Raw genomic sequence first — 22062 nt, 5'->3', positions numbered from 1 at the left:
TTATACATTATTTTGGTATCATTATTCTCATTTTCATTTAAATATATATGTTAAATCATTATGGCGATGGTGTTTTTAAGAGAATTTGTAACAACCAAAGATGTCTTATTAAGTCTGTAGAAATAGATTTGTAGGACAGGATATCTCTGCAGCGCCATAATCTTTAATTCTGCATAATTATTTAAACATAATTAACCAAATATTGCGCCTCCTGCCATTTGCAGTTATGACTCTTTTTTGTAGGCCAAACTGGAAGTTAGCATTGAAAGGAGTCCCTCGACAAAAAGCAATATGATTTCTCCATGTGATTTTGGATTATTGCTGAAAATAATCTCTAATGTTGGGCTATAAAGGAACTACAGCACGGTCACATGACTTCACGTCACCACCACTAAGCTAAAGGCGGCTAATGTTGGGCTATGAAGGAACTACAGCACGGTCACATGACTTCACATCACCACCGCTAAGCTAAAGGCGGCTAATGTTGGGCTATAGAGTGGCGAAGTCACGCCCACTTACTTCCGGGTAATGGGACCTTATTTCGGAAAAATTATGCATTGAAGTCAATGGGGAGAGAAAACTTATCTTTCGATCCCGTTTGAATTGTGCCATGAATTACACATATGATGTTTGTCAATCTTAAAAAATAATTTCCATGTAAAAAAAGTCACAGTTTGTCGTAAAACTGTTGAAATATAAGACTATGAAAAATACGTAACTAGAAAGACTACAAATCCCAGAGTCGCGTAAGTGATGTCACAATTGTTTTCCTCCACCATTCAGATACCTAAGATCAGCGCAATATAGATATAATCTATCTATATGGCGCTGGCTAAGATAAGATAACTTTAACAAGATGCCTGTGTGCTTAGTACCAGGTTGTTATTATACCAGCAATGGGTCTTGCTCGTTCTTTTGCTTCCCGTCTGATGAAAGGACCAGGAGTGGCTTGATCAAGTTAGCTACTTAGCTAGTAGCTAGCACGTTAGTTAGCATTACAGCCTTGTCATTTTTATTAGCCTTAACATGAAGTAACATTAAGTAACCCAAAATGTTAAACAGTAAGAGTAGTAGTCATATTTCGTGAACCCTTTGAATAGTACTGTCACCGGTGTGATCATTCTATAATACACCATTTAAGCCCGGGGGAGGAATGCTAACGCTAACGTTAGCATCGGCGATCTTCTCTACTTCATGCTATCTGCACAAATGGTTGACATTAAACATTAAAACGACCAGGCAGTTCAGAGAGAATCAAAGGAAGGCAGGCAGGCAGCTTTGCATGACATTCTTCAGGACGTGTTTCATTGTGGTGATAGTGAGGGTAGTCAATCGTTGTGTTGACAAGACAGTAGTGACGGCCATCTTGGTGACGTGTGTTGTTCATGTTCACCAGAGATGTAGTTCATTGAGCGTTTCACACAAACAAATGTGTTACTTCACAGTTTTACGACACATTTTTTTTTTTTTGACTTGCAAAATTATCTTTTAAATTGACAAACAACATATGTGTAATTCGTGGCACAATTCAAACGGGATCGAAAGATAATCTTTCTCTCTCCATTGACTTCAATACATAATTTTTCCGAAATAAGGTCCCATGGAGGTCCACCGGAAGGGGAGGGACTTCGCCACTCTATAAAGGAACTACAGCAAGGTCACATGACTTCACGTCACCACCGCTAAGCTAAAGGCGGCTAATGTTGGGCTATGAAGGAACTACAGCACGGTCACATGACTTCACGTCACCACCGCTAAGCTAAAGGTGGCTAATGTTGGGCTATGAAGGAACTACAGCACGGTCACATGACTTCACGTCACCACCGCTAAGCTAAAGGTGGCTAATGTTGGGCTATAAAGTAACTACAGCACGGTCACATGACTTCATGTCACCACCGCTAAGCTAAAGGCAGCTAATGTTGGGCGTGATGACGTTTAGTCGTCTCATTTAGACACTTGTTAGCAACCGCCGTTTTGAAATTCACCAGTGGGGTATTAACTGAAACATTTTATTATATCGTAGAACAAAATGCAAAAATCTCTTCAGCTTGGGTTAACCACAGATCTTATTTGAGGAATCTAACCGTAAACATTTCAATTTCCAGGCAAGGGAATAGGAAGTGCTAAATGCTGACTCATTTCCAGGGTTTTAGCAGTTATTCCTGTACCACTATTACATTTTGATTCATAGTGCAGCAGCGCTTTCCTTTACAGCCTTTATAGTAGCCACCTCCTAAATGGGAGGTAGTGTCTCATATTGTTCCATGGAGGTCAATGATTTACACACACTTTAGTCAACTTTGTAAACACCCATGGTGTTCCCCATAAAGAAATGGAATTAGTAACCATCCGGATCAGATAAAACACACACACACACACACACACACACACACACACACACACACACACACACACACACACACACACACACACACACACACACACACACACACACACACACACACACACACACACACACACACACACACACACACACACACACACACACACACACACACAGTATGTAATGTAAAGTGTAAAACAGGCCTCATTCTTTGCATTCTCGGGTCACATCTGGCTTCACACACGGGGCCCTGAGCTGCTGTAGTTTCATCGTTGAGCTTCTAGCACTTCTAGCCCCCCCCCCCCTTACAGCAGAGTAACGAGCCACATCCTGGCTTTTGTGGGCAATGTTGCAAATCAATGAGCAGGGCTGATTGCAATTAGATTTTTTAAGATGAATGCATCAATGTGAAGAAACTAGGGCTGCAATAAAAGGCTTTTTTTTAATGATGATTTATCTGACTATCCTTTTCTCAATTCATCTTTAGGTCTATAGAATATCTGAAAACAGCATAGTGTGTTTAAATGTCTTGTTTTGTCAGTATAAAACCCAAAGATATTCACTTGAATATGAGATAAAAACATATTGAGGAGGTTGCCATCCTCAAGTCATCCCTTAGCTGTTTAATTCATCTACCAGACAATGAATGAATTTAAGAAACTGATATTTAAATGTTAAATTAGTAGAATTACATATACAGTATTATCTGTATTACTCACCCCTAATTAGGTCAATTCATGAGCTCACTGCCAATTTCCAAAAGGTGGCTCTTGGATTATATTGACTGACACAAATGGATAGAATAGCAGAGTATGAATGGGATGTGTTCATTGAGCACTGACAGAAAATAGATGCTGTTGTGTATTGTTCGTATCAGACATTCAATATGTAAGAATAATCAGCTTTATCAGCTAAATACTGCCGAGATGGGTTTTCTCCGCAGGGTGGCTGGCGTCTCCCTTAGGGATAAGGTGAGAAGTTCAGTCATCCGGGAGGGACTCGGAGTTGAACCGCTCCTCCTTCGCGTTGAAAGGAGCCAGTTGAGGTGGTTCGGGCACCTAGTGAAGATGCCACCTGGGCGCCGCCCTAGGGAGGGGTTCCAGGCACGTCCAGCTGGGAAGAGACCGAGGGGTAGACCTAGGACCAGGTGGAGGGATTATATCTCTTCGCTGGCCTGGGAGCACCTTGGGATCCCCCAGTCAGAGCTGGTTGATGTGGCCAGGGAAAGGAAAGTGTGGGGCTCTCTGCTGGAACTGCTACCTCCACGACCCGACCACGGATAAGCGGGAGAAGATGGATGGGTGGATGGATAGATAGATACAGCTCTCTGGTTGTAACTGGGACTTTAATGGTCATTATAGAACCTTTTTATGTCAAATATATGTATGTTATGAGCAATGGAAGGCCAATATCCGTCATTATGTTAGAATAGATTTTTTTTTTTAAATGTACACAGTAAACTGGATTTATGCCAATGAATGCTCAGCAATAAGTAGAGCTTGAAGAATACTAATCGATTAGTCGATGGACGGAACAATAATTGCCAGCTTTTTGGATAATCAACTAATCATTACACTATTTTCTTTATGTAAGGATGGCAGAAAATGCTGTTTTTAGCCTCTTGGTATGGACATGTTCAGCTTTACTCTGTTCTATATTATATTACAGTGAATATGTTGAGGTTTTGGAATAACAGAACTAGACATCCATTGGACTTTGAGAAACTGTGATGACTATATTCCAAAATTGCTGACACTGTAACAACCAAATTGATCTTTAATAATGATTTGAGTGTTATAATCTGCAGATTCATCAATAATGAAGATAATCATTAGTTGCAACCCTTCCAAAGATATTTCACCAATTCAGACTTATTTGTTTCACCTGTTGAGCTCAAATGTTTGCCCAACCACGAGTAAAGATAAGGGTGTTTACTGTCCAACATGCACACTTTATCTTAAGCATACAACTACATTTAATATTTGTTAGCATGTGTTAGTTCCAACTCCCACCTGCACTCCATGTTGTCCCTTCTGCAGGCTCTAATTAGAGGGATGAGCATGCAAAGCCATTAATTAAAGGGTGTCAGTAGATGAACCTTGGGGATGTGTGTGTGTGTGTGTGTGTGTGTGTGTGTGTGTGTGTGTGTGTGTGTGTGTGTGTGTGTGTGTGTGTGTGTGTGTGTGTGTGTGTGTGTGTGTGTGTGTGTGTGCGTGTGCGTGTGTCACTCACCTGAAACAGACTTTCTGTCAGTCCCCGCCTGACCTGCGTCCACAAAAAGGCGCAAAAGAAGAACAGGGCGATTTCGGTAAAGGTAATGTAAGCGTTATCCAGGAGAGTCCGTTTGGAGAGCTCCAGCCCGCAGGAGCTACAGTCTCTCCAGGCGCCAAACATCACGGTGGAGGCCCGGTTGATGAGGTACAAGTATCCCGGCATGGGCTCCACTTCCACCGGCCCGGAGTCCCCGGTGTCACCGCTCATGGTGGGGCGGTGCGGAGAAAGAACAAAAAACGTGAAGGGGAAATACTCCAAATGAGGAGGCCAGAAAGGAGCAGTTAGAGTCCAGACTGTGTGGCTATAAGCACCTTAAAAACGGTAAAATAAGCTTATCTAACCAGATTACCCTCCCTCCTCCTCCTCCTCCTCCTCCTCTTCTTCTTCTTCAGCAGCCTAATTCTTTGTTTTCCAAATTAAGACACGGGCCCATTCTGCGCGTGCAGGACAGTTTTGTGACAGGGCCCGGTAGCTTCACACACACAAACACACACACACTAGGAGGCTGTGTTTTATATCACACAACCTTGTTATTAAAGGTGGTTTTGACGGGTATAATGAGCCATTAACGCCTGAATGTCTGCTGGAGGTGGAGGTTTCTTCTGCGCATCATCCCGTAACGCTCACGCGGCTCATCAAGCGGCAGGGCAGCGGCGCGACCGTTAGCCTCCTAGTTCAGTGAAATCACACAATAGTGAGGGGTACAGCATCGGATGAAGCTCCACAAGCTACTGGAATAAATTACCCTCTTTTTAAAATTAAAAAACCGTGATGGCGCTAACACACATGGAGGTTTTCCGCCTGTGAGAGTCGGCCTGGCAGCACATGCGCGTTTAGTGCCGCTATCCGGGTCTCATCTCTGTCCGTTGTTCACCTTATGTAACGACTCTGTACCGATAAAACCCGACAGATTCAAACGAGAAACCAAGTAAGTCCAGCGAAGAGGAAATAAAAAGGATAAATAGGGAGAGTATTATCCGGTCGTCTCCTCTTCTTCTACCCGCCGCTGCTGCTTCTGCCGCTCTGGGCTGGCCGACGTGACGACGCGACGCGCTTCGCTTTCAATACAAAATGAACTGGTACGATGAAAAGAGGACAGCGACAGAGTACGTTTATTATGCAGAAGAAGAAGAAGAAACGTAAAGGGGGCGTGGCATAATTAGAGGGGGACGCTATCTTCTTCGTCTTCTTGAACCGTCTTCTGGTGGAGGATTAAAAAATGATGATTTAAAGAGACAGTGCACAGTAATGCTTCAAGAGCTACCTCACTGCAATTATATATAATTAAATAAAAACTTCACTTTGCACACTAATGTATATATTTGAGTTTGCTCACCTTACTAAAATAATAATAATAGATGACATTTGTATAGCGCCTTTCAAGGGAACCAAGGCCGCTTTACATGGTGAACAAACAAAGGGGCAAAAAATAAAGTTAAAAAAACGACTTCTACTTCTTTGATGGCTCCCACAGGATTGTTGACATCCACCTTCTTGTTTATAGTCACATGCATTTTGAACTACCTATGTTGTAAAGGTTTTATTTTATTTTTAATTTACACACGACATCTATTGCACGTCTGTCCGTCCTGGGAGAGGGACCCCTTCTCTGTTGCTCTTCCCAAGTTGTCCCCATTAACTTGGGTGTTTCTTTGGATGTGAGGGTCCAAGGACAGAGGATGTCGTATTTGTATTCTGTACAAACTGTCAAGTGAGACAAATGTACCTTTTGTGATAATGGCCTATATAAATGTAATACTTTGAGTATCCAGGTGTATTCTTCAGTACACAGTAATGCTTCAAGAGCTACCTCATTGCAATTATATATAAATAAATAAAAACTTCACTTTGCCCACTAATGTATATATTTGAGTTTGCTCACCTTAGTACTTCTTTGACGGCTCCCACAGGATGGTTGAAATCCACCTGGATCCATCTTCTTCAAGGTTCAAGGCTTTTATTGTCATGTGTGCATATACAGTGTAGTTATTATGACAATTACATTCTTAGGTCCCAGGCTCCTCCAACAGTGCAACACAATAAAACAGATAATAGTGCAAGTAAATAAAATAAAATATATTATAATAGAAATAGTGCAGAATAGTCTATATTCAAGTAATTGGAATATTGATATATATAAGTTACAAACAGATTCATGTTATGAGTTCAAATCCCGCCAGGGACACCACCACTAGTGTGCCCTTGAGTAAGGCACTTAGTCCTTAGTTACTCCAGGGAGATGTCCCTGTAATTGATAATTGTAAGTCGCTTTGGATAAAAGCGTCAGCTAAATTAAATGTAATGTATGTTATTTCAAAAGTGCAGGTGTTTAACAGTCTTATGGCCTGTGGGATGAAACTATTTTGTTTATAGACACATGCATTTTCAAGCATTTGGACTACCTAAGTTGTAAATGTATTTTTTTATTTTATTTACATGAAACATCTATTGCACTATTGCATTTCCCCCCCATTAACTTGGGTGTTTCTTTGGATGTGAGGGTCCAAGGACAGAGGATGTCGTATTTGTATTCTGTACAAACTGTAAAGTGAGACAAATGTACCTTTTGTGATAATGGCCTATATAAATATAGTACTTTGAGTATCCAGGTGTATTCTTCTTTAATTCTGTATATGTTTTTCTCTATAGACTTTTCTCATTGATATATAGGTCCCATTGTATAGGGTTTATGTATACATTATACAAAGTATATCAACGATCTCCTGCACAACTATGAACCATCAAGGTGTCTCAGGTCCTCTGGATCGGGTCTGCTCTCTGTTCCGAGAGTAAGAACAAAACATGGAGAAGCGGCGTTTAGCTATTATGCCCCGACAATCTGGAACAAACTGCCTGAATCGTGCACGTCCGCAGAAACTCTTACTATTTTCAAATTGAGACTGAAAACATATATTTTTGCCGCTGCTTTTAATTGAAATGCTTTTAATTGAGCTGTTCATACTCACACTGCAGTTTGCTTTTTATTCATGTATTGTATAACTGTTGTGTTTATCTAATTATCTTTGCCTTTGAAATGCCTGTTGTAAAATGCCATTATATAATGTGTTTTTACTGTATTTATTCTTAAATGTGTTTTATTTTATTTTGTAAAGCACTTTGAATGGTCACGTACTGAAAGGTGCTATATAAATCAACTTGCCTTGCCTTACAACTGGAAACTCTTGATTTACCTAATCCACCTTCTGTTGTAATTTAATTCGATAGAGTCCAAAGACTAACTATCTTTCCATCAATCTATAATAAATATTTCTTTGACGAATAAAATATACTCAAAACAGAGGTATTAAAACATGGCTAAAGGAGAAACAGCACCTTTCTCAAAACGTAACCCCGGTAGACACCTGAATCTGTGCAGCCATTGAAGATATATTTGAATCTAAGCATTTGCAGATTTATTTGTTGTGCATGTACATGTGCATTTTGTCTAAAGCCTCCTGTTGACAGATGTATTAATACATGTATGTTACATTTCCAAAGCTGCTGTGATGTCAATATTTAACAGACCTTACTAAACTAAATCCACACTTCAAATACAATGCATGTCAATAAACATTTATTATGATTTAAATGGAATGCTTACAATAAAAGAGATGTTGATTTCAATGAGAGAAATTCAAATGAATAAGAAGAGTCGTTGCATCTACAGCCAGGGGGAATTATGACTTCTGTTGTGGTTTAAATATGCAGCTACAGTTTTAATTTGACATGTAAAAATATCAAAACAAGCACAAGTTATAAAGGGAACTTCATGGTGATATACTGTGGAGAGGGGTCTCGGTGAAAAGCAGACGTCTTATGCTGTAACGCTGGGAGCGAACTGCATCACTAGTCTGTCAAACTCATTCTCCTGCAGGGAAACAAAGATAGAAAAACAATTCAACACCAGAGGAAACATCAGAGCAGCTGTGCATCTAGACTGCACCCCTGTTATTACAACTCACTGTGACAACGGCTAAAACTCAGAGTTGAATGCTCTCATTGATCCAAGGACACTTCCTGCCCAACACTCAAAGGTAATTAAATCATGAGAGAGTAAAGGTTATGACGGCTTATCAACAAGTGTGTGTCGATCTGGTGAACCTAAATAGCCCTGCCCTCAGGTCAGAGTCCTCCCTCACAATGAAAAACAATTAACAACAATTAAAGATGCAATCAAGTTACCTTAGCTAAGTAGTCTTTCAGGAATGGATGGGCTCTGTGGGCATCCTTCAGCTGAGAGAGGTACCGGTTAGTTACCTGAGTGGATAGGGGAACAGATGAGGCAAGAGTCAGAATGTGACTATAGTAGGAAGAGCTTAGTGACAACACATAGGGTGTTTCTCAATCGCGAGTACGCTTGCTTGGTAGCACATGTCTGCCGAGCATCTTGCTTCAGAAGCGAGGCAAGAATACTTCCTGCCATTCGGAAAACGAAGAGTGGAACACGCTAGCAAGTGTGCAGGTGTGTGTCATATGAGAGGCCCCGCCTTACATCTTCCGCCACAGATTTGGGGAAATTGGTCCGTGCGCAAAGCATTGTGGGGATTTTAAGACCGCGAAGTCTACTCATGTGCAGCCTCGATATTTCTCCAAACGGAGTACGCCGGGCTCGGTAGATTTCCAAGTATGCTGGACATTGGAACAGTACTTCGGCGGCACTCGATGACGTAGTATGCTTGAAATAGTGGCTCTGAAGCAGCTTTACTCGACATTGAGAAACACCCAGTGTCCTAAAAACATGTTTTTCAGATCTGTAAAGGCAAGGGCAGGAAAGGGAAACGTCAGAGTGTTTGTACAGCCCATTTCAACCCAGGCCAATTCAAAGTGCTTGACAAAAACAAAAACCATTAAGATAAGGTGCAAAGAAAACACATAAAAACAGTCAAAACAGTTTTCTGCCAAATTTAAGGCAACTTTTGTTACCTTTGCTAACGAGGGCATGTTTCGGCTGAGTTCATATTTTTTCAGCAGGATTACAAAAAAAACTCATGGCCCAATTTTCCTAAAACGTGGTTGAATGGTGTGGCATTGGCCAAGGTATATTCCATTACATTTTTAGGCTGATACGGCAGTGGCTCAGTCAGTAGGGGCTTGGACTGTGAGCCGCAGGGTCGCCGGTTCAAGTCCCCGACCAGACCTAAAATATGGAGTGTAGACTGCTACTTGGGAGGTCCCAGTTCACCTCCTCTCCTGTCGTGGTGCCCTTGAGCAAGGCACCGGACACCCCCCTTCCCCCCCCTACTCCTATTGCTCCCCGGGCGCTGTACAATAGCTGCCCACTGCTCCTAGTGCTAGACTCCTGGTAATAGGATGGGTTAAAAGCAGAGAACACATGTCACTGTGTGTGCTGTGTGCTCTGCATGTGTGACCATTAAAGAGGGGTTTCATCCCTCCTAATTCTATTCTAAATTGACACGTGTGGTGTTAAAATAATTGGAAAAATTTGTTTCTTAGTGTGAATATTTACATTCACATACCCTTAAGTCGGAATAAATGCTGTTGTTGTGGAAATGCACGGAGCAATAAAATACAATACATGTAGCATCCATGTTGTTTCCACATTACGATGTAATTGACATGCTCCCCAATGTCAGAAGAATGCATTCCCAATGAGACAAATCTTAGGAGCATGTGGATGCAACATTGTCCTAGGCAGATGTTTGTGTTTTTCTCAGGACACAACTTGATTTGTTTGGTCGTCTGTGCTCTTTTTAATGGTTTGTCGCAGGTGAGCTCTGGTTATATTCAAAATCTGAAGCCCTTTGTGGGTTTGTTTATGTGTGTCGTCAGGCCACAGTTTTAGCTATTAATATTTAATGTAATGGAGGGGGGGAAATAGAAAGAGATCAGGGGGTACTTAAATAATGAAATACTGTTGATATTTGTACAGTATAAATGGCTTTTCTCTTTTCTCTAGACCCAGTTTGAGTAATGATGATAGCGTGAGGGAACCGAAAACAAAACATTCAGAGAGAAAGGAGCAGCTGATTAAAGCCACTAACAATATTTGAACATCTATTATTTAATATCTAACATCACTTTGATTATATTTGGAAAGGAAAGGCCATTTAAAAAGGTGTTTCTCTACTACTGTACTAGGGCTGCACGAAATAATCTAATTGCGATTTTTCTGACAGATATTGCGATTCGATTTGCGATATTAGTTTTTAAGCGACCCAACGGAAGTTTATTGTAAAATGCGGCCATATCTCCGGCTAGGAAGGTCGCATCAACGTGCTCCCGTCTCTAGCACCCCCGCAGCCCGAGCTACGAGTGAAAGAACTAAACTTACATGAAGCTTCCGTTGGGTTGCTTTAAAGTCAAGCTTCAGTTTAAGACTCACCCTGTAATAGATGTAGAACATGTGATGGAGCATTACTAACCTGACTCAGATGCTTTGTTTCACCAAACCATCTAGGAAAGCTCCATTGGAAGTCATTTGGAAAAGTATTTCAAAAAATACTTGGCAGGTGATTGGATCAATCTGTCTATCACCTTCTATCATGGGCCACTTCTGATTGGTTAACAATGGCTGGTACATGTGGAGCACAGCACTTCTGATTGGTGTGGATGACTGACACACAAGAGGAACACAGGAACTACGTAAGTAGTAAGTAACCTTGAGTGAGATGTGCTAATCAGCGGTTATCAACGGTGGAACTCTTTTAATGGTGGCTTTGAGGCAATGGTCAGCTTTCTATTGCATTACTATCAAGTCCATTAAACGTAGGACAGATAATCTGAGGCTTTATCTTATGAACTCTGAGTTCCAGGGTGTCAACGCACACAGCACTAAACCTGAGGAAACGCTTCGATGACACTTTTTCGTGATAGGGAAGACAATCAAGAAAACGCTTTGGTTGAATGCTTTCTGCGCGCTTCAATCAGAGAAAACACACACAAAATGCTGAGAGAAGCATGCTGCACTCTGAGCTAAGTGGAGATATTTCATGTCCTCTGTGAACCAGTGTGTGAAGAAGCACTCAGATCTTTACTAAAGTAGAAGTTACATTGAATTGACATAAAAACAAACCTTAAGTATCAAAAGTAAAAGTACTGATTGTGTTTTATGGTCTTCATTTAAATTACATAACTGCTTTATGATTATTGATTCATTAACGTGTTCATCACAGCTGGTAAAGGTGGAGCTAGTTTTAATGACTGCTGCCCGATCTTAACCTTTAATTACATGCAGTGGAGTAGAGTAACTAAGTACATTTACTCAAGTACTGCACTTAAAGGTGGGGTAGGTAATTCACTTCAGAAACACTTGTTATATTCCATGGAATGCTCTTAACATCCCGATAGCAATAAATATATTAAATGCTTTGACAATAAATACATAAAAAAATGTAATCTGTGGAAGCCGCGGCGCTGTAAAAAGCGCGACCAATCATCTGAGCCGGCCATTTGTGCAGATAGCATGAAGTAGAAAAGATCGCCGAAGCTAATGTAGCGTTAGCGTTAGCATTTCTCCCCCGGGCTTAAATTGTGTATTATAGAATGACCACACCGGTGACAGTACTCTTCAAAGGGTTCACGAAATATGACTACTACTCTTACTGTTTAACATTTTGGGTTACTTAATGTTACTTCATGTTAAGGCTAATAAAAATGACAAGGCTGTAATGCTAACTAACGTGCTAGCTACTAGCTAGGTAGCTAACTTGATCAAGCCACTCCTGGTCCTTTCATCAGACGGGAAGCAAAAGAACGAGCAAGACCCATTGCTGGTATAATAACAACCTGGTACTAAGCACACAGGCATCTTGTTAAAGTTATCTTATCTTAGCCAGCGCCATATAGATAGATTATATCAATATTGCGCTGATCTTAGGTATCTGAATGGTGGAGGAAAACAATTGTGACATCACTTACGCGACTCTGGGATTTGTAGTCTTTCTAGTTACGTATTTTTCATAGTCTTATATTTCAACAGTTTTACGACAAACTGTGACTTTTTTGACATGGAAATGATTTTTTAAGATTGACAAACATCATATGTGTAATTCATGGCACAATTCAAACGGGATCGAAAGATACGTTTTCTCTCTCCATTGACTTCAATACATTATTTTTCCAAAATAAGGTCCCATGGGGCGGAAGTAGATGGGCGTGACTTTGCCACTCTATTGGTCATGTGCGCGTTCGTGTGTGTTGGAAGAGGGGCTCTGTAAGGAAGTCTGAAGGAAGGGGCAGATTTTTTCCGGCTGTGTACTTTCAAATTCTAGCGCACTCGAGCTGGTTTCTCCAAAATTACATAGCCCACCTTTAAGGATAATTTTGAGGTACTTGTACTATACTTATTATTATTGTTTGCAACCTATTACTTCCACCCCACTACAATTCAGAGGTTAATAGTGTACTTTTACTCCATTACATTTATTTAATACCTTTAGTTACTTTACAGATTTGGAAAAATGATATAAATAACACTTAAATAAGATTTTTGTTACACCTGGAGTCAAATACACAAGCTACTAAGCTCCACCTTTACCAGCTGAGATAAACACATTGATAATTAAAATCAAAACAGATTATATATAATAATAAAAAATGGGCCAATCTGCATAACGAGTGCTTTTACTTTCGGTACTTTAAGTATATTTTGATGCTAATACTTTTGAGTATACCTACACGGTGGCATTTCTACTTTCACTTAAGTACAAGATATGATTCCTTCTTCCAGCTCTGGTCATATGTATGCTCATGAGTTAATTTAAATGTTGCATTAGCTAATCATCTGAATCTGTAAAGTACTTTAAAGCTGTCTGATAAATGTCGAGAATTAAAACGTACAATATCAGTTTCCAAAATGTAGTGGAGTAGAAGTACAAAGCAGTATAAAACTGAAATACTCATGACAATTATAAGTATTTCAAACGTATACTTAAAGGCAGTACTTGAGCACATGTACTTAGCTACTTCCCACTATCTGTCTGTCTGTTAGCCTGAAGGAAAAATACTAAACTGACGGCGGTTGCAGCGTCGCCGCGGTTAAAAGCTTTCGGTCCAAAGTCTCACCTCGGGAGCTTTGCCCAGGTGCTGAGTCAGCACGATGAGGTTGATCAACGTCTCAGGGTGACTGCTGTCCTAAAGAGGAAGAGAGAAACACAAAGTGAGAGTCAGACCTCCCGTAGCACTCAGGACGACAGGAGGAACAGTGGAGACAAGACGGGGAACGAGAGATATACCGTGTATAGAGCACGTTTCTTCCCAATGACTGTGATATCTTTTATCACAGCTAAAGCAGACAGCGGGGTTTTTCCAATGCCAGTTTCAGTTTAATTCCTAGAGGTGGACGTGTGTTACTTTATTGTGTTTTATAGGGCTAATAATTTTAATTTGGGGGCAATTTCCCCCTTTGCCCCTCATTGTTTCTGAGTCTACTGGATGTTATGATTGTTTGTTTGGCTTAAGAATACATCAATGGATAACTACCACTTTGTAACATTTTAACAAAGAGACAAAGGGAGATTCAGATGAGCTCGACAGTTGTGAAAATCTACATTTGAATGGATTTAGATTTAAGTAGGGCAGAAACAAATATATTTTCAATAAGGATGAATCTGCTAATTATTGTTCTAGATCAGGAGTGTCAAACTCAATAGCATTATGGTTGCACTCAACAGGCCGGTTGTAACTTTAAGACTATATAAAAATGCATATATAAATATCTAATATATATAAAATAATGTATTATATTACATTATTGCCTCTGCATTGGATTATTATGGGATAGGGTAATAACTACATAATTAACTACGTCTGAAAGAAGAAGTCTAGGGCAAATAATTGCAAGTCTCTTCAGTGCGCACGTCACAAAATGATTTAAAAAGAAAAGCCAAATTCTGGAAAAAAAGTCAAACTAAAAAAAAGTGAAATTTTGAAAAAACAGTAACATTTTGAAAAAAGTCAAATTCTAAGAAAAAAGTCTAATTTGAGATGCATTGTGGGACATGTAGTTTATGGGCAACGTGCTTCTGTAAATCGGCATGTAACCATATAATAAATATATTATATTCTTTGTAAGCTCTTGTGGGGCCACAGTACATTCATTGTAATTTAATACATTTGTGAAAAATGTCCATCCTGGTTCCTTAAAACCCAATTTGATACCTTTAAATGTCTTGTTTTGCAAAACCAAATTATGATATAAGGCTTCAAAGTTCATTTAAAATTATTATATGAGGGTAAAGTTGGGAAACCGCATATTTGAGAAGCTTGATGGTATTTACTGCCAATTGTGTATGAAACATTACCTTAACATTTAATTGATTATCAATATATTTTTTCTGTCTAACAAATTGCTCCAGTGATTATTGCAGCTGTTGTTTCAAGCCATCTCAGCGTCTGAATAAAGTTGTGATTCAACATAACAGAGCATAAACAACTTTCAGAACATAATAAAAACTGATCTGACATGCTTTTGGAAAGAGAGCTACAATATCTTCAAAGGCGAGACAAAGCAGCTCTTATTTAATAATTATAGTAGCAAGTATGAAAAATGACAAACTTCAAAAAACTACTGCAGAGTGAACGTGTGGTTGTATTGAATGCACTGATGAAACCGTTGCTGTGGTTGAGTTTCAGTAAATGTGTTTGTGGTGCCATCTGCTGTTACAAAGGGAGCAGTTCACTTCTCACATTATGTTGGTGAGGGAATTATCTACAGAACAGATTCATTAAAGATTTCATTATGAAGGATACACGTGTAATACTAGCCTCAGAAACAAACCGCAGAGAGCTTTAGCTGAATGGACTCTGCATGTTTGCACACCATGCTAAGTATGTCAGAAGAACAAAGACTAGAACATCCATAACATTCACCTGTTTGCAATTTACAGATTATGTATCTAACATATCATATTCCAATTACTTGTAGACTCTGATTGCACTATTTCTATTCTATTTGTTTTAATTTGTATTTACATGCACTATTCTATCTGTTTTATTGTGTTGCACTGTTGGAGGAGCCTGTGACCTCAGATTTTCATTGACATAACAACACTGTAGCTATCTACGAAGGACAATAAAAGCCTTGAAACCTTGAAAAACCCGATATAAGTTCCTCTTACTTTGTCCAGCCCCTCCTGCAGGACTCCCTCCGCCTCCTCCCACTTGTTCTGAGCCATGTAGCAAGCCGCCTGCCCGTTCAGGAGCAGCAGAGTAGTCGAGTACTTGTCTGACATCTCCTGGAAAATGTAGTAGGCATCCTGGAGCTTCTCTCCACCCTGAAAACCACAAGCACAATATTTCAGTAAAATGTAGGGCAGATAAAAATTGTTATGAAAAAGAGCGACAAACAAAAACACTGCCGTTTGCTTTCTTTGTTTCAAAAGTGTTGTAACGAACTCACAGTCAATATGACGACCACAGAAAGTCGCATTTATGTATATACAGGGTATATGCAGGAATCCTGAAGTCAAATGTAAGACCTTTTAAGACCCTTTCCATACATTTTAAGACCTCATCGCCACTTGGAGTTTTAACCGGTTACCTTGGCGACACACTTTACCTCACATTGACTATATACAGTATTGATTGTCCTTCCTCCTTATCTTCCAACCATTTGGACGCAGACTTGCATTTCCCCATAACGATGTTGTTTAACAACCGGCGTAAACGGGCCTTCGCGCGCTATCAAGCAGTGAGCGTGCGATGTCCTGTTCAGATGACGTCAAATCCAACGGGATGCCATAAATAAACTACACAGAATCACACTACACACCTACGCAATGATTACATTCAGGCAGACTGTAGAATACAACCTCTTTGGACCATTTATATACTTATTGGAAACAAGCTACAAAATGTAATACCTTGGAAAATGCCGTTTAATACTTTTTAAAAGCCTTCATTTTCGCTAAATTGATTTATCAACAACGCGGACACCCTGATATAGCATTTACAATGGTTTGGATTATTGGAAGTAATGTATTTGCAGGATTCTGTAATGATAATCTATCCTCCTGTGTTTTTATGGTGTCAAGAGCACTTAACCAGAAGATGTTCAATGTTAGAACTGAGCTAATTAAATGGAGCACAGTTCTGCTTTGTTTGGCTTCGTACTGCACCAACAGCTCCTTCACGTTACCCTGCATGCTGACTATTTCAAACATGATTGCAGCTTCAGTCAATAACAAATACCACTCAGATGCTTACAAGGTGACGAAAAGGGAAAGGAGACTTCATAAATGTAATATGTGTATGGTGATTATGTTAAACAGTAAGTGAGTGAGTGGCGTCCTCACCACAGCGATGTTAACCCAAGCCGTGGCGAGCTGGGTGAGAGTAGCATCTTCATCCTGCTCCTGCATCTTCTTCAGCTCCTTCCTGTCAATGACAACCAAATCAAGTGAGTTATTTAGCGTTATAAAAGATCTCTCTTTTTTTAACATTCAAATCCTCTAGTGATTTAGTATCGGCAACCTCCTAGAAAATATTGAAATGGTTGAACAAAACACTCATTTTTAATAAAGTGAACAAATGGAGTAGATGAGTTAGCCTTTATTACAAATTCAACTTTTTTATGAATTAAACTTGCTTGTTTTTAAATAAAATGCATGTTGAGAGGAGGCTCATCTTATCAGGGCGTAAGATCATGATGAAATATTGATCACGCATTTCAAGTTATATGCTCTATGATCCAGAATTCGAAATGTCAATGCTTTGAATGAAGCATGCAAGTTTCATAATAAAAGGATTACAGGAACACTGTTACAAACAAATTCAAAGGGACAGTATATACTTTTGTGTACGCAAAGTCTCTTTGATTAGTTGTTAGGTGCGGACTTACCACCAAATGACATTACAAAACATGATCAAAGAGCTCCTGGATGTTTCACACAAAACAATAAATCTAACCTTAAAGGTAGGGTAGGTAAGAATGGAGAAACCAGCTCGAGTGCGCGAGAATTTGAAAGTACACAACCGAAAAGAATCTGCCCCTTCCTTCAGACTTCCTTACAGAGCCCCTCCTCCAACACACACGAACGTGCACATGACCAATGAGGGCACGAGATAAGTTTGTGCACGAGATGGAAGGCTGACAGGCAGGTAGGCCATCCAGTTATTTTAGCCGGGCCGGCTCAGATGATTGGTCGTGCTTTTTACAGCGCCACGGCTTTATTGTCAAAGCATTTAATGTATCATTGCTATCGGGATGTTAAGAGCATTCCATGGAATATAACAAAAAGTGTTTCTGAAGTGAATTACCTACCCCACCTTTAATTTGCCATGTAAATAATTTACTGTTTATGTGTTTTTGCCATACCTTGCCAGATCCAGACGATCCAGACTCAGCAAAACCTGAATGGTCATGGCCATGCTGAAAAATAAACAACACATGTTCAGGTCAGTTTCAGGCGTTTGTCTTTAAACCCTCAAAACTATCTAGTGCGACACAACTGGGAGAAAACTAGGTAGCCAAAACCCTCTTGAACAACATCTTTCCGACACTTTTTAAAAGAGAAGTCTTGATCCCTTCCTACCACTCGAGGCTTTCTCCTTGGTGCAGAGTCCTGAGAGCGGCGTCACAGTTCATCTCATGGAAGTAGATGGAGGCGGCCATGAGGAGGAAGGTGGTGTTGGCAGCATCCACGCTCTTACCCATGTTCTTGTCTAGATCGGCAACAATAGCATCCCTGCGAGACATAAAAATAGGAATTTAAACTCAAATGGATAATTATCAGTATTTTGGGGATTTGTAAAGCAACGTCAGAAAAAGATTCATAAACATACAACTTTGCACATCTTAACATTTAAGACTTTTGAAAGATTGATTCAAGAAATGCTGTTAATAATTGAGACATCAATTCATTAACTGAAGGGCTTTTTAAGTGATGACATTTTAAAGATCCACAAGAACCCTGTAATGATTAAAGGGGACCTATCATGCAAAATGCACTTTTTGATGTCTTTTATACATCAACATGTGTCCCCGGTGTGTCAGGGAACTCACGCAGCGTCAGAAAATAAAACCCTCTCTCTTTTCCTCCGTACCCAAATCTCTAAAAACGGGGGTACAACGGAGCTGATCCAGATTTGCGTCCGATATGACGTAATATCGGAAATGTGGACCCACGGCCCTATCAGAAACGTTGCTATCAGAAACAATGCCCGACTGTTTTGGATATTAAACAGAATGCAGCGCAAAACAAGACATTTAAAAGGCACTCATTTGCTTTATCAAAACTAGGATGGACATTTTGCATCATTTTCTGACGTTTTTTTTATCGAAAAGATTAATGAAGTAAAGAACCGGCAAATAAATCGACAATGAAAATAATCCTTCGATGAAGCTTACATCAAGGTTTCAGTACAGAGTGGAGAATATTTTTCTGATGGATACTTGAGACAATACGTAAAAAACACATTCTTTCATTATTGAAGTCTCTATGAAGGCACTCCAAAAACTGTGCATTCAAGAGGACCTGCATTAGTGTTGTAGTTGATGCTGAGTCTAATTTTGATACTAATTGAAAGCTTTTCAGCCATAAAAAAAAAGTGCATGAATGTATTGAGTTTTTGTCAACACAACAAGTGTAGTCCCCTGCCCGTTTCATGTGGACCTAACATTAAAATGCATGCTGTTACCGTTTGCTTTCACTGGACCGATACTCTGCAAACATCTTGACAGCCTGGAGCTCAGGTGGAGAGTTGGCCTTGATGTCATCCAGGACAACAGCATACTTCCTCTGTAATAGCACAAACAAGTGAAGATTAGCAGTGTCTTTTTATATGCAAAATAATTGACAGCAATGAATGTGAAGTAGCTAACAACAAGAGACTGAGCTCTATGTGACATGATAATAATTCTACGTAAGAAAATGACTTCACCTGGGCAATGTATGCTCTGTACAAAAACATGTCCCTTTCAACCTCCTTCTCTGGTGTTGACGGCTTGAAAGAAAAACACAGGCAGTATTTTAAAGAGAAGTATGAGCTAGCATGTTAGCATTGTAGCTCAAATCCGTTGACAGCTTTTAGTCAGAGCAATAACAGTAAATAACGGACAAAACAGTTTATTTTAAAATATGTAACTGATGCCGTATTAGACACTTACCTTCACTTTCTGAGCCTCGTTAATACATTGTTGATAACTGCCGATATAATAGGCATTTTTCACGTCGAAGAGCTCATCAACATCTCCCTGTGTCGCCGCCATGTTTGCATACAGCTTCCTGACACGTAGCAAAAATACGTCACCATCCTGTTTTCCACAAAGGATTCTGGGAAATTGAGTTCAACAACTGAAGCACAGGTGTGTGTTACAGAAATGCAGAACCACTGACTTTTTAAAGCTTTTGCCATTATTCCCACTGCAGTGGTAAATAAAATATGATTCGCCTGCTCTATATAACAACAATATTAACACTGTTGTTGAAAAACCGTTGAACAAATAAGTGTATTAAATAAAAACGTATGTATGTTTTTGTATTTACTTAGATTATCAGTATGACTGACCGCTACAACATAGAAAACTTCATATTCACACCATATTGAAAGCCTTTTTTTGAAGGGTTTTGATATGAAGTAAACAAGTGGTAGAGTAGAGAGTGTTTTCAAAGTGTAGAAACATTTACAGAATACAATCTCATGTAACTAGATTTGCACCTTAAAGGACTTAGCTTTGGATGCAAATATGAGGTAAACAAATGGAACATGTAATGTGTTTCAGTCCATAGGGGTTTATTTGTACCCTTAAAAAGGAGATTATCTTAAAAGTAGAAAGAAAACAATTGTCCTTACAATGTAAAATGTATTGTAAAACCCATTTTATTCAGTGGCACCCTTGCTGCATTTAAAGAGCTCATGTGTTTTGTTGGTGGAAATTTTGGTTTATGGTGATTTATGTTACACTGTGTTTTAGTGTTAATCTTTATCCTGCTACTTTGTACTTATAGGCAGCCACTGTTCAGTAGCCTCAACTTGTCACAATATGCCACTAGAGGGAGCACAAGGTTAATGTCACCACTGCAGCTGTCTAGTGTTTTATGATAGCAGAGACTTGCAGCAGCATGATAACATAAATATTGAGAGGCTTAGTTTATGGGATAGAATAAATATGACTTACTTTAATAACACTGAGATGTGACCACCTGAGGCTTGAAGGGCTAGAACTCCCAGTATGATATCAGGGCTGCGGCATTGCCTCACAGTTAAAATAACAATGCAAGAAGGATATTTCGACCTCAGGAATTCCTGTTTCCTCATTACACAGATGACAAACTTCCTGTATCCCATAAAAAAAACATCCGCTCTATGTGTTAGTGTGTGTGTGTTCTCATTACTAATTGAATGTTATGAAACTATTAAATCAATGTACTATTTATTTTTTTGACAAGATAAAGTTCAAAGAGATTTAGAATAAGAAAATAAATGCAAAGATGAAAATTAAATAGAACCATTAAAAAAAACAGTGGATGCTCAAATAAAAACATTTTTAGAAACACTTAATAAAATAAAAACATGAAATAAATAGAAAAACTCAGCTATCATGTGGATGACAGTCAGACATGGAAGAATTACTCAGATTATTGTAGTAAAAGTAGCAATACTACAGTGTAAAATAGTAAGTTACAAGTCAAAGTCCTGCATTCGAAATTGTATTTAAGTAAAAGTACTCGTTATGCAAAATGGGCATTTTGAGCAACAGATATTTTTGTATTATTGTATTCAAGTTATTTATGTGTTCCTCACTTCAATGTTGCACTTGAAATATGTTATACACCACTGGATAACATAACCTATAATAATATATTGTAATGTGTGTTGATTTGAATGTTGTATTGATCACCTAAATCTGCAAAGTAACTAAATATGTAAAATAAATGTAGTGGAGTAAAAAGTACAACATTTGCCTACAAAGTGGAGTGAAAATATAAAGTAGCATCTTGTGAAAATACTCAAGTAAAATACATACAGTACAGTAGTTACACCACTGATGACAGTAAAGGTTGCATATCAGGTGTATAATTATTTGACAATAGTTATAATAAACAATGCAACAACGGCTTCTGTTGTCCTGTCTGCATATGTACCTTAAGAAGTAAGTTTATCATTTATGCCATTTGCATTTTGTATCAATCACCTAAATCTGCAAAGCCCCTAGTAACAAAATATGTAAAATAAATGTAGGGGAGTAAAAGTATAATTACATAAAGAGACATCTTGTGTAAATAGTTCTCAAGTAGAGTAAGTACAGTACTTGAGTACATATGTGTTTAATTATAACACTGATGACAGTAAAGGTTGCATATCAGGTGTTTTATTTAATGATAGAAATGAAAAACAGTGCAAAGTGGCTAACCCTTTTCTGTTGTCATGTCTGATTGTGTACCTTAGCAAGTCAGTTTATCATTTATTGCATGACAGAATAACTGCTCCCACAGTTCCTGCTCATTGTTCCCTGAGCACCATTTCCTCTGGGAACTTCTCAG

General features: G+C 39.2%; 2 protein-coding genes across 2 annotated transcripts in view; both read right to left on the bottom strand.

Annotated features, from left to right (window-relative positions):
* cers1 (ceramide synthase 1) overlaps positions 1 to 5720 on the bottom strand; it is a 54733-nt gene extending 49013 nt beyond the window's left edge. The window contains exon 1 of the mRNA XM_034149777.1: positions 4577 to 5720. Coding sequence (XP_034005668.1) covers positions 4577 to 4825 — 249 coding nt within the window. The 5' untranslated portion in view covers positions 4826 to 5720. The remainder of the gene's footprint in view (positions 1 to 4576) is intronic.
* A 2454-nt stretch (positions 5721 to 8174) lies between these two features.
* cope (COPI coat complex subunit epsilon) lies at positions 8175 to 19803 on the bottom strand. Its single transcript, XM_034149778.1, has 10 exons — positions 19686 to 19803; positions 19460 to 19522; positions 19217 to 19317; positions 18112 to 18264; positions 17895 to 17948; positions 16873 to 16954; positions 15697 to 15852; positions 13643 to 13711; positions 8801 to 8875; positions 8175 to 8486 (listed from the first exon to the last, which is right to left on the bottom strand). Exons 1-10 carry the CDS (start codon positions 19785 to 19787, stop codon positions 8433 to 8435), a joined length of 909 nt encoding a protein of 302 aa, XP_034005669.1. The 5' UTR covers positions 19788 to 19803; the 3' UTR covers positions 8175 to 8432.
* Positions 19804 to 22062: the final 2259 nt, after the last annotated feature.

Source organism: Trematomus bernacchii, unplaced genomic scaffold, assembly GCF_902827165.1.
Source record: "Trematomus bernacchii unplaced genomic scaffold, fTreBer1.1, whole genome shotgun sequence".
NCBI classification, from domain to species: Eukaryota; Metazoa; Chordata; class Actinopteri; order Perciformes; family Nototheniidae; genus Trematomus; species Trematomus bernacchii.
This window is presented reverse-complemented; position numbering and strand designations above follow the sequence as displayed.